A 13,301-nucleotide genomic window follows, 5' to 3' on the forward strand; every position below is an offset into this window, starting at 1 on the left:
TACTAAATTTTAATAAGCTAAAAGGTCAAACATTCTGTAGATTTTTGTTTCTCTAATAACTCTTTCAGAAAATACATGGTCGTATTTAGCCGTATATTCTTCAAACATAGCTGTGTAAATCTAATTGAGGAATAATACTCTCAGTTACCTTAAGGTTAATGATTTTATCTACAATCAAGAAAACCACGTGAAATCTACTCCTAGTCTCATGTATAGGGATGAAATAAATCTGTCTAAAAGCGGACTAGGCTAAGTTAGAATAGCATACGTCGTCAATCGTATGTGAGATAGTGAGATACAAGCGACACATATCACAGCTGGTTTAAACGTAAAGGGGAGGGAGAATTTAACGTAGAAAAAAACAAGTGTCTTTTTTCTTAAATACGTCAGGGCTGGGACATCCGTAGCTGAATTTGAACACTCCCAGACTGTCAGTTTGATGGTTGGTAGACGTGTGTAGCAGAGGCTTATCGAAAGGGGTGGGTGGGTATATCTGTCCCCGGGCGCCGACCCCAGGGGCGCCAAAATAGTATTGAAAAAAAGTAAACGCTCATTTTAACTGCAGTTTTGAATTATAAACAAAAAAATATATGGGGGGGGGGGGGGGCTAATTGTGAGTTTGTCCCCTATTGCCGGGAGAGGTCGCTACGCCTCTGTTTTATCCCTGGTTCTGTACTATGAATTCAGCAATCGATCAGCGTTATTCTGAGTTGCAATCAGGCATCTATTCGGACATCTACACTAAGCAAGTCTATTAATCAGGCATCTATTCGGACATCTACACTAAGCAAGTCTATCAATCAGACATCTATTCGACATCTACACTAAGCAAGTCTACCACCCTCTCCTCACATAAAGTATGAAACATGTCTAATTCATAGTCTCCGCCTCTCTCCCCTTTTCTTAAACTTAAGCCCCCCCCCCCCCCCCCCCCCACCCACGAATCTCTCGCTCTATTATTGAAGTTGATAAACGATTGATAGATTTTATGAATTGTAATATCGCTCAATCTAATATGGCTCTCAGAGAGTCCATCTCAGTAATTAACCTCATTCAGCAACCCCCATGATAAATATACCCGCTCCCGCAATAAACTAAGTAATGCATATAAGACATACAAACACACCGTTAAACAATTTGAGTGAGTGAGAGAGAGAGAGCTAAAGAGAGATGTATAGTTGGATATTTATAATCAATAAATACATGTGTACAATAACATAAAATAACAACATAATGTCAATGTTAATTGCAGTAAAGGCTAATTTAACGAGTTATATTGATAACGAGCATATTGATAATACATCATATAAAAGAGTTGCGTTGTAAAGAAAACTCAATTTTGTTTTCAATCCAAGGAATGTTATATGTTCTATTTTTAAAAAAAAATAAGAATGGAGCTTTAAACTAAAACATAAATATAATATTTTTAAAAATTAGGATAGAGATTTAAACTAAAACGTAAATATAATATTAAAAAATATATTTTAAAACTGTTTATCTATTTTAATAACTTATTTTAGTTATAATGTTTACTGTTTCAGCACCTTTTATGAATTGTAATCAGGTACTAGCTAAACGGTAATGTCCAAGACACATTAAATAAGATCGGGAAAACCTCATAAACCAGGACTATACATGGTACTAAAAATAACTCTGTATGAGGAATCGCCATTCTCGTTCAACACAGCCCTAAACGAACTGTTGCTGAAGGTTTGTACTTATTATTTATCTACCTAGTTTAAAATAATTTAGCGGATTTGATTGTTAATTATTGCTGGCTTTAAAATAAATAGGTCCTATTCAATTAAATACACTGAAGTTTAATTTGTTTTTAATTATTTAAATCCTACATAACTCGTCCATCAATAAATATGTTGTAAATAGCATTTGGATTTATTAGCGAAGCGTTTGCCCATAGTAAACTCAAATGCTGTGTTAAAGTGGTGGGTGGGGAGCAGAGTTTCTTCCGGGCATCTCTTCGAGGGGGGCCGAAAAAAGTCTACCGCCCCCCCCCCCCCCCCAAAAAAAGAAATGGAATTTATAATTATAGAAAACATATACTTTTACCAGTGCTCGCCCCCCCCCCCCCCCCGGAAAATGTGGACCGCCCCCGAAAATATCAAGTGCACCCCCGGAAAAAAAAAGTCTGGAAAAAACATTGGTGGGGAGTGGGTAGTTATTTTTACTGTTTTTTTTTCTGCTCTGGAAAAATGTAACTCGTTTGTGAATTTTTCTAGGAAATAAATGTAACGTACATCATATGGGGAGGATTAAAAGTTCGTGTAGTTATTGCAGGGAAGAAGAAAGTTCTAACTTAATTTTTTTAAGAACGGATTTTTATCTATTGGAAACAATAGCATCAAGATACATTATATCATAATATGGTTTTTTATGTGTTATGTAAAATATTTAAAAAATGTAACAGATATAAAAAATAAAAAGAGGTATAATTTTTACTTTCTTGTATATACGAAGTATAGAGAAAGTCTTGTAATCGTGCAAAAAAAAATCGAGATTTTTACAAATCTCGACGTTTTACACCTCACTGATACGGAAAAACATAATTTTGCAATCTTGTCCGTATGTCTGTGTGTCTGTGTGTCTGTCTGTCTGTCCGTGTGTAAACGCGATAACTTGAGTACCGTTACAGCTAGGTTGATGAAATTTCATATATAAGTATTTTATCAAAATCGTAGATCCGTATCAACTTTTGAGCGATTTCCGATAACCGGAAGTGGTACTTTTCCTACTTTGAATTTTTCAAAAGCCTATAACTTGAGTACTATTTCAGATAGATAAATGAAATTTCACATGTTAGTAAAAGATCTAATTCTCTACCTTCTGTTAAATTTTGAGTAATTTCCGTTGACTGGAAGTAGTAATTTACGCTACTTCCGATTTCTCAAAAAACTAATGTAAATTCTTAAAGTACTTATAATATTGCGCACTATTATACGCTTTTTTATTTGGCGTTCACGTGGTGTGCAATTAATCTGTCTACGAGATTTTATTCTATTTTTAAAACTTTAAGTATTTAAAATGGATTAAAAATCATGTATATAGCCCGAGTTCCCATCCCCTGTTATTTTATATAAGAATATTCGAGAAAGTTTAGGGGAGATCACTCCCGGTTTATTTCAATAGAAATAATGAGTCAAACTTACACACTTCAAATTGACTAAGAAAAAGAAAGTTAAACTCATATTCATATCATTAAGCTTCAACCTATCTGAAAACATACATTGATAATTTTAACATTGATAATTTTATTTTTTTATAGTTTTTTTTTTAATCTCTGTAAAAAAAAAAAAAAAAAAAAAAAAAAAAAAAAAAAAAAAAAAGTTTTTATATTTCGCTTCCTAAAAATGGGTCAAAATACGTGGCCAAAAATGTTTCTTAAAATTAATCTATATCAAAATTAAGTTTTCTTTATGTGTCTTCCCTCCCCTCTCTCGTCCCACCCCATCCCCACGCGCCTCGTTAGAAGAAAACGGCATAGGCTGGTCACTCGGGAAAACGTCACATTACGGGACTTTTCTTGTTCTAAAAATACCACTTGTGTTTATGTTGTTCCCTAGACACTCACATTTTAAAATTGACGAAAATAAATTAAATTTTGAATATGCAAAGAAAAAATAAATACATATGTGACGTATTCGGGCACAGTCAATATGAGAAGTTATTAATCAAACGATTTGGAATTTAGACTTAATATGTAAGTTCGGGAAAACCGCAGACTACCGAACTTACGTGGTACTAATAATAGCATTGTGTGACGGATCGCCATTTTATATCAATATATACCCACACGAACTGATGCTGAATGTATGTAATTTTTATATCTCTATCTAGATTTATTAATTTAATTGATTCGATTAAAAAAGTAGGGCCTACCCCTTAATTTCAAAATAAATAGGTCATATTCAATTTGATAAATTGAAATAATATATATATATGTATATATATATATATATATATATATATATATATATATATATATATATATATATATATATATATATATATATATATGTATGTATATACAAGTAGTAAATCATAGTTAAGTCGATATGAAGTTATTGTTAAATAATTCTAACATTGGTTAAAATACACACTTTGGTTTTTGTTTCTCCATAGACATAAAATGTTTTAAAACTAACGGAAATAATCAAATTGAATTTACCTAGAAAAAAATGAATAAGGTCTACATATGAAATGTTTTCGAACGCATTAAAATACAATCACTTATTAATTATGACGTTATGTTGCCAACTGATCTGCAACGAGTGAAAGCTTAGAACCCCTACTAGAAAACATTAGACAGGACAACTTGATTAAAGGACTGTACATTCCAAACACGGTAGGCAAGAAAATACTTGCATACACAGACGACACTACTTTCTTAGTACAAACAGAAAAAGCAATACAGACTGTAATAGAAAAATTCAACAACTTTGGGAAAGGAAGCGGTGGAAAAATAAACGCAGAAAAATCAAAAGTAATGGGTATAGGTAAATGGAAAGGTAAAGATAATTATCACATAGACATAACAATAACTGACAAATTCAGAATTTATGGAATAACCTATACCAGCGATCCCACAATAAACGACCAAGAAACTTGGACCACACTGAAAAATAAAATAAATCACAATCTAGAAAAATACCAATACTGCAATACAACCATTTTTGCCAGAGCTGCATTAGTAAACAGATATATCATTCCAAAAATAATTTTCGTAGCGACGAACTCTACAATACCCAACTCATTTATTAAAAAAACAAACAAGCACATTAGAGAGTTCATTTTCAAAAACACGATTAGAAACATTAGCCACAAAACATTAATACAAAATAAATTAAATGTAGGAGTAGGGCTGTACGACATTCAAACTAAAATAAACACCTTCCGATTAAAACACCTGGATAGAATAAGGATAGAACCACATTATCGTCCATTAGCACAATACTACATTGGGTTAAACATAAAGAGCATTTTAAAAATAAACATCACCACACTATGGGGGAAATGACATAGGCAGCTTTTATAAAGAAACGCTAGCAAAGAAACAAAAGCATTATTGAGGAAGACACGAAAAAAATATACGACATCCTAATCAAACACAAGCGACACCCTTATACACGAGAATTAGTTGGGCCAGGGAACACAATATAATAGACATTAAAGATACATTTAGAAACCTGCATAATAAACGCATTACACCAAAAGAAAGGGAAGTAGCATATAGACTGATTTTTAATACGACTCCAGTTTCACGAAATACAAAGTCCAACCAAAATGTTAAAATAACATTTGCAACGAGTGAGCCCTACATAAACTCATTGATTCTATTGATCAGTTTTGCTGCAGTATGTAAAATATAATTTGGTTGAAAGTCGCAGAAAATGGGATTATTTAGATCTAGTATTTATGTATGTCAATAAGATCCATATCCAGGGGCGGAACTACAGTGCCGCCAGACCCCGCAATGCGGGGGAGCCCACGCCATTTAGGGGCCCAGAGTCGACCAAAATAATTTTTTTACTTAAAAAAAATAATGTTCTTGCATTTTTGACTTGATGGTTGTTTTGTAAAAGATTACCGTAGCTGCGGTTGGATTATCTTTTTTCTATAGACCACCTCACGCTCTTGTAAATTCTTTTACCCTTTGTTTTTAAACCACTCTGAAAGCGGAGTCCTCCTACAATAAAACTTATCAAAAATAAGCAAACGTTCAAACCACTAACATGACTTATTTCCCCTTTTTAAATAGTCAAATAGGGGTGCTCCTAAGCTCCTTTTATTAGATTTTGTACTAAACAAATTAAAAAGCAATTACTTCTCTTAAATATTTTTTTGTAACGTACTTACTAAAGAATGACATTGTACAAAAAGGAAATATATTTAAAATTAATAATATAAATACAAAAGAACATAAGAATAAACATAATACGAGACACCATTACTTATACAAAGCTTTCATGTTTTATATTCTTTCGACTAGAGATTAAGAGGGCTTATAGTAGAAATAAAAATATAACTGATTTTCATAAAAAACACATTAATGCACTTACACACAAGACATGATATAGTAATTTGTTTTAAATGAAAAAAAAACCCATTTTTTTAAAAACTTGAACAGGCCAGCAATGAGTATCCTATGTTCGTATTTTGTGTTTGTATATGTTTGTATATATATATATATATATATATATATATATATATATATATATATATATATATATATATATATATATATATATATATATATATATACTAGCCGTCCCGGCCAGGCCCTGCTCTGGCTTCTGTGAAAAACCTTTCTGTTAAAGACCATTACCTGTGTGTTTAGTAATCATCATAAACCCGGCATTGCCCACCCAAACCACAACCAACCAAAACCAAAACAACAAAACGCAAACATAACGCTAACACAATTACAAATACAAACGAAAACAAAAACTTAACAACAAACACAACCACACCCACAAACACCAATACAAACACAAAGAAAAAACAAACAAAAAAGCAAACGAAAACAAAAACCTAACAACAAACCCAACCACAAACACCAATACCAACAAAAAAAAAATCAACGAAAAAAGCAAACGAAAAGAAACCAAATCCAAACGCAAAACCAACCAAAAACACAAATACAAACCCAAACAAAAAAAAACACAAACAAAAACGAAAAAAGAAAGAACAAAAACGAACCAAATTAAAACGCAACCACTAACGCAAACCCACCTAAACACAAAGAAAACACTAACGCGAACATAAACGCCCGGGGCGGAATCACCTGTTTTAGCTTAATGAACGACTATAGTACCCCAACTTATTCACAGTCTTTTGCACTCACTTAAACGAACGCGCCTGTTTCAATTTAACAAACAATTTTAATACTCCAAGCTTATCCGTAAAATACCTACAACATTTGCACTTGATCAATCCCCGCTAATTATGTAATTATTTTTTTTCCCAACACCAAAACAAAGTAATTAAAAAGTAAATTATTTTCACGGAATGCAATGGTTTTATAAAGGGAAGTAATTGTGTTTTTCCTAATTTATCAAAGGGAAGTAAGTGCTATAGGACTAAATAAAGACATAATTAGAATTTTTGTAAAAGATGATACTTTTTTTAAAACTTGTGTTTAATGAACATGCCGACAATTATTACTATAATTTGAAAAATGAAAATTATTTCCCAACACTTTTAATAGTAATGTTTTAGCTTATAAATTTAGACAAATGCGCACGATAATTTTCTAACACTTAAATTCGTACAATTCCAACGACATACAAATGCATTACATACAGAACTGAGCTTTATATATTAGATATATATATATATATGGGGGGGGGCCTAAAAATTTTTTTGCGGGGTGGCCCTTTTTTTCTAGTTCCGCCACTGTCCATATCCAGGCATATTCAAAATAATTAAACGTTCTACTGATACCGAGATACTCATTATAGCTCTACAAAATGTTGAAATTTAAAGAAAGATGCTGTTTTTAAATATGCAGCTTGTTTAGCTTTTTTTTTTTTAAAAAAATCCCCGTAAAATAGCTTATGTGTAGGTATCTTAAGGCCTAAATGGCAAGTTAACTGCTAAATTATGGTATCGATACTTCAAAAGTAAAACTACTTTTTACAACAGACGATCATTTCACGTCATTTCATTAGCAGACCGGTTAGACCTTCTCGGAGTTCTTAGCACAAACAAATTAATTAATAAGATTTAGATCTACTAGATCTAGATGAAAATTTAAAACTATTAAGAATCTACACTTTATCTACATTTCTAGATTCTAGTTATAGATCTAGTTCTAGATCTAGATTTCGATCTTTTTGGTCAGCCAAATCTAGATCTAGACATCTAGATCTAGATCTAGAATCTAGATCTAGATTCTAGATCTAGATCTAGAATCTTTAGAATTCTTGACTCTCCTCTAGATCTAGATTTAGATTCTAGATCTAGATCTAGATCTATACTTATACTATTAGTACTAATTAGTAATTAGTATACTCTATATTAATATCTAGATCTAGATCTAGAATCTAAATTTGTTCATAGTTCTTACTAACAAAATCTTGGTAATCTAAAATCTAAATCTTGCTATCTAGAGTATCTAAAAAGTAGTATCATAAGTTAACTATAAGACATAAGATCTAGATCTAGTCTAGATATTCTTATGGAATCTCTAAATCTAGATCTAGACTCAGACAGATCTACTACTAGATCTAGATCTAGAGATCTAGTAGATTTAGTAGATACTACTAGATCTAGATCTAGTACTAGATTTCTAGATCTAGAAGATCTTAGATCTAGTACTAGTACTAGAGTCTAGAGATCGTCTAGAATAGTCTAAAGATCCTCAATCTAGATTTTACTAGAGTCTAGACTCATAGACATAGAGTAATGATGCTATTATTATTATTGTTATCTCTCTCTACTCTATAGAATACAATATTATAGATCTAGCGTCATAAATTATCCCATGATTTATGTTGAGTTTCGTAAACATTCGTAACCGTAAACCATAGTTTATTTGACCATTGAAATAAAGATAGTCATGTGCATTAAATTAATGTTTTAGGCCTAACTAAATTTTAAGTTTAATTGACAGAAAATTAGTAACAATTAGTAAATCTAAATATTATTTATTATTAATAAAGTTGAGTGTAGTAATTAATGCTTTTTTTAAGAAACAAAAAAAAAAAAAACTTGTAGAAGATTTGCAACATACTCGATCTAGTAAATTAAGACGATTAGATTTACAAAAGTTAAAAGTAGTGAGAAGAACTAGAACAATGTTAAGTAGCAGCAAAAATTAGCATATACACTTAAAATAACTAGAAATACAAAATAATTAGCAAAACAGTATTTAAAATGCAAATAAAATCAATTCATCCACATTTTTAAACTTTATGTATAAAAAATAATATGGCGGCAAATAAATGATGGTTTACAGTATTTTCGGTGGTTTCCGGAACGGCTTGGCAGACTACGCCATGGTTTAACTGTTTTTTACTGCTGTACAATTCCAGAATAATAAAGGACGCTATATTGTGATTTTACCAAAATTTCTTTTTATACTACATCTACCACTTAATCAACACTTGAGTTTATTCTTGAGTCTAGATATTTGAGACAACTACGTCTACGTTAATAAATTGTATAGACTAGATTTAGATCTAGATCTATTCATAGTGCTCTACTCTTGTTAGCTAGGCTTACTAATATCTAAAATTTACACATTGAAAGACTAAACTTTAAATAATATAACTAATCTAATTTCTAATCTAGATTAATCAAAATCTGTCTTCTATAAGAGGGTGACTATTCCTAGTTTTACTTCTTTTGACTTCGACACATATTTGAACCCAAAACTTTTGGGTTAGCAGCCTAGTGCTCAGTTTGTGGCTAAATATGTTTCATTCATTGATAAATAATGAATAACTACTTGCATAAGTAAAGGGTGTTACATTTATTAACACAATCTTAAGATAATTACATAACTTTATTTACTTTATAATACATTTAAAATTTAAACAGATCCTGTGTTTATCTAACCCTAATTGTATGCTTTCAGGTATTGAAGTTTTGAAGGCTGCTGTGTGTTCAAATGCTATACCTTCCAAGCAAGAAAAGAGGTTGTATTTAAGGAACTGTAAATATTGTAAGCTATATTTAATTCTTTGAATTTTGATAAAAATGTTGATAAATGTTACATAATTCAATTTATTTTAATTTAAGCTTATGTTTTGGTGTTATATTTTAAATTTTAAACAAACGCAAGTAGGCATACATAGCGTGTTTGATAATATACATTTTATAACAAAAATCAGCAGCTCTTGTGATTTTTTAATCACCAGACTCTAATAATAATGTAAAAAGTTTATTGTATTATCATTATGTAATATATAAGTATTATAAAAATATGATATTAAACTTTGGTGGTGTATTTTCAGAGCATGATTACAAGGTTTCATAGCTTTCAGTTTATTCTAACAACATTTATTTGAGGCCAGAAAGGTGTGTAGTGTATTCAAGGTTCAAGCTGAATCATTTAAGTGTCTTCACATTGTAAGTATTGACACATTTAGAAACTTACATTTATTATTTGTTTTCTATTCCTTTTTTTTTAGAATTCAAATCTTAAGATATTTATATAATTTTTAAGATTATTACTGGTATACAATGTTACTTATTTAATATTGCAACAGCATTGGCCAGGGACAATTCCTACAGAAAGCCAAAAAGAAAACAGGTGTCACCAGTTCAGGTAAGGAAAAAGTTGACTTAAAATTCTCTTAAAAATGGTCAGGTAAATTATTTTACAATCCTAAAATCATCTGTTGTTGCTTATCTAACTATACAGTTAAAACATTTGTCTACTGTTAAAATAAATGTAATAATATTAATCATAGCTTTATTTAAATACATAAGGTAGGCCTCTTTCACATTGGCCATTTAAAAAAAAAACATTAACAACATATTAACCAATTACCAATGGGTTCTTAAATATTAAAGACAGTAGAAAATCAAAATGTGAAAATATTTCTGTAAAATGTACATGATTTTCTATTATTTAATTGGCATTTGTGTCATTATGTGTTACTGCAAGATAGACATTTAATGTCTACATTATTTCAGTTGTGGCAAGCTGTGAAATTCAGAATAAGCAGATAATGACTGAGGAATCTGGTGTATTCCTTCCAGGTAAGATATACTAAGGCAAAAGGCAATTAAAATGTAAACAGTTAAATATTTGTGCTAGTATAACATCTAGATGACTTTAGTAAAGTTTATTCCCATGAAAGTTATATTAGCATTAAATCTAACATTTCATTTGCTGGAGAAATAATTTGTTATTTGTTCCTGTAGGAAATCATGAAGCTGAGATGTGCTATGGAGGAGAAGCTGATCTACACAAACATGTTACTGGCTGTATGAAGAATCCAGGTCACAAAGGTTTTATACCTCTTAAAGATTTCAACACAATGTATCTCCCCTCACGTTACCATGACGACCTCGTGTTTGAGACAATCAAAACATTGGCAGCTCTAACTGTCCAGGTAAAGACTAAATTCACCAGTCTAAAGAGACCAGAGTTTTACCTAGGCACTCAAGTTCCATATCCATGTTATAATGACAGAGGAAGTCACGTGATGAGGTTAGGGACGGGGAAGGTGTGTTTTGTGTCCACAGAGAATGACAGAACTTGTCATTGTGCCAAGTGTCAAGTCTCTGCCACACCCAGCATAGTGTGGGGGAAGGTTTGTGTGGTGACAGCAACACACGTGGTGTTTGATGACAGTGAGGCGAGACAGACCAGGTGTGTTTTAGGTTTTGATGACAATAAAAGTCCAGTGGTCAGTCTTGATGGCGGGGAGATGTGGCGTAAGGCAGACATTGAGAGAGACTTGTGTTTGTTGAGTTATGTGACATGTGACTTAAAGTTGATTGATGAACTGGACAAGATGTGTCGGCGCTTTGAAGATCTATGTAGGGAAGTAAGGGACAAATACTGGAGATTTGATGATGTGGACAAGTTGACCGTTATAGTGTCACATCCTCATGGCTGTCCTAAACAGGTCTCTGTAGGACAATGGACACACAAACGTGAGAGGGATTACAGGTACAGCAAGTACACCAGGTACTGGTACACAACATGCACATGTCCAGGCTCCAGTGGAGCGCATGTCTACAGGCTGGGATATAACAGGTGGCCGTATCCCCAACCCCACAGTGGATCAAACTCTGAAGGAAATTATAGTGGGGAGGATTGGAACTGATGTAACTGTTAGTTCTCTCCCCTTGTCTACACAATGTAAACAAACAAAAAGTCATTAAACTGTTTGTATTAAGACCTGCCTGTCTTTTCAACATTTTATCACATTTAAATAATTACAACAAATGTTTTGATTAATGTAAACCGTTTAAGCGTATTAGTTTGCATGTACATTGATGGGTTTTAGAGTTTTTTTTGTTTCAAATGTTGTAAATATTTTTCTTATAGTTTTTGTCGGCAAATTGTTGTCATATACCTATAGGCTGGCTATTACCTGTAAATTAAATGTATAAATGTAACCTACTTACCAAATGTCAAATTCATACTGGTTACATTTGTTTACAAAATGTTCTCACTAAACGACATTAAATGGTAAAAGAAAATATCTTTCTACTGTTGCTATTTTAATCATTGTTGTCTAGTGATGTTTTTAAGTTGTTGTCAAACAGCGCATGTTGTGAAAAAAAAACATGGAATTCTAATAATTTAAAAAATGATTTGACACATCACGTACTATATTTATACACTTCGCCGCTTCTAGACCTGCCCCAATAGAAATATAAAGTGAAATGATAGTTTGATGCTGTCATTGACTGACATTTGTGTAAACATTGTTGTCATTATAATTGACTAGAAATCCTTTAACAATCATTGGCTGTGATATTATAAAACAATGGCAGTGATAGTGTGACTTTAAAACATTGAATCAAAGTTTTCAATTATGAAAACTGTAAAGCAGGGCGTTAATAATGGAGAAATGGGACGACATGGTCGAGTAAAAGAGAAAGCACATTTTGTCTCCAAGGACACGAGTTTGATTCCCATGTTCGATTACCTTTCTTGATGCACAGATCTGATGTGTACCTGGACATGTTTGGAGAAAAATAATTCTGCTGGGTGTTCCGTGTGGGCTAAATGACGTAATAAGTCATGGGTATAACAACACACATGAACTCTACTTTCTCTGCCAAATTGACCGCATGATATGCAAGTTAGCTCTACTTTAAAGTTGCTGGTCAATTTAAATATAATGTGTTACACAATGTTATACATAACTGTTACATCAATTCTACTTAGGTTCGAATATCGATACCTTTTGAGTTATAGCATGAAGATGAATTGGGGACTATAACGGTTTCTTGAGTTTAATCTCTGTTAAATGATTTGATTAAAACGATAAAACAAAATATGTATGAAATAAACATCCTTGGACAAAGCTAAGTTATAAATACTGCGATCTCAAAATTGGAAAAAACTACTTTGTGGTCAAAGGGAAACAACAATGAAATAAAGATTGAATGACAAGTATTTACATAGTTGTTTCCCTGTTTAATCAAATTTAATTTTTTAAATTTTTTATTACACAGTTCAAAAATATCTTATCCCCCAGCCCGCTTGCAAAATACAAGTTTAAAATATTTGAATGATAGTCCCCATTCTAGGGTAAGATTAAGTCATTTTTACTTTTTCGTATATACGAAGTATAGAGAAAGTCTTGTAATCG

At 31.8% G+C, this 13,301-nt stretch overlaps 1 protein-coding gene across 4 annotated transcripts; it reads left to right on the forward strand.

The window, feature by feature from the left end:
- Window positions 1-1,664: 1,664 nt before the first annotated feature.
- On the forward strand, window positions 1,665-12,167 carry LOC131943566 (uncharacterized). 4 transcript variants are annotated; one of them, XM_059303769.1, is made up of 6 exons: window positions 1,665-1,710; window positions 9,596-9,682; window positions 9,975-10,089; window positions 10,230-10,288; window positions 10,660-10,725; window positions 10,891-12,167. In XM_059303769.1, exons 5-6 carry the CDS (start codon window positions 10,695-10,697, stop codon window positions 11,799-11,801), a joined length of 942 nt encoding a protein of 313 aa, XP_059159752.1. In that variant the 5' UTR covers window positions 1,665-1,710; window positions 9,596-9,682; window positions 9,975-10,089; window positions 10,230-10,288; window positions 10,660-10,694; the 3' UTR covers window positions 11,802-12,167. The 4 variants fall into 4 exon arrangements, with proteins under 4 accessions (XP_059159752.1, XP_059159751.1, XP_059159755.1 ...); XM_059303768.1 differs by lacking the exon at window positions 1,665-1,710 and adding an exon at window positions 3,771-3,825; XM_059303772.1 differs by lacking the exon at window positions 1,665-1,710 and having other exon boundaries at window positions 9,605-9,682; window positions 10,035-10,089.
- The last annotated feature ends 1,134 nt before the right edge of the window (window positions 12,168-13,301 follow it).

The sequence above is a fragment of the Physella acuta genome, unplaced genomic scaffold (assembly GCF_028476545.2).
Source record: "Physella acuta isolate Inbredline_101_S28 unplaced genomic scaffold, ASM2847654v3 ptg000462l, whole genome shotgun sequence".
NCBI lineage: Eukaryota > Metazoa > Mollusca > Gastropoda > Physidae > Physella > Physella acuta.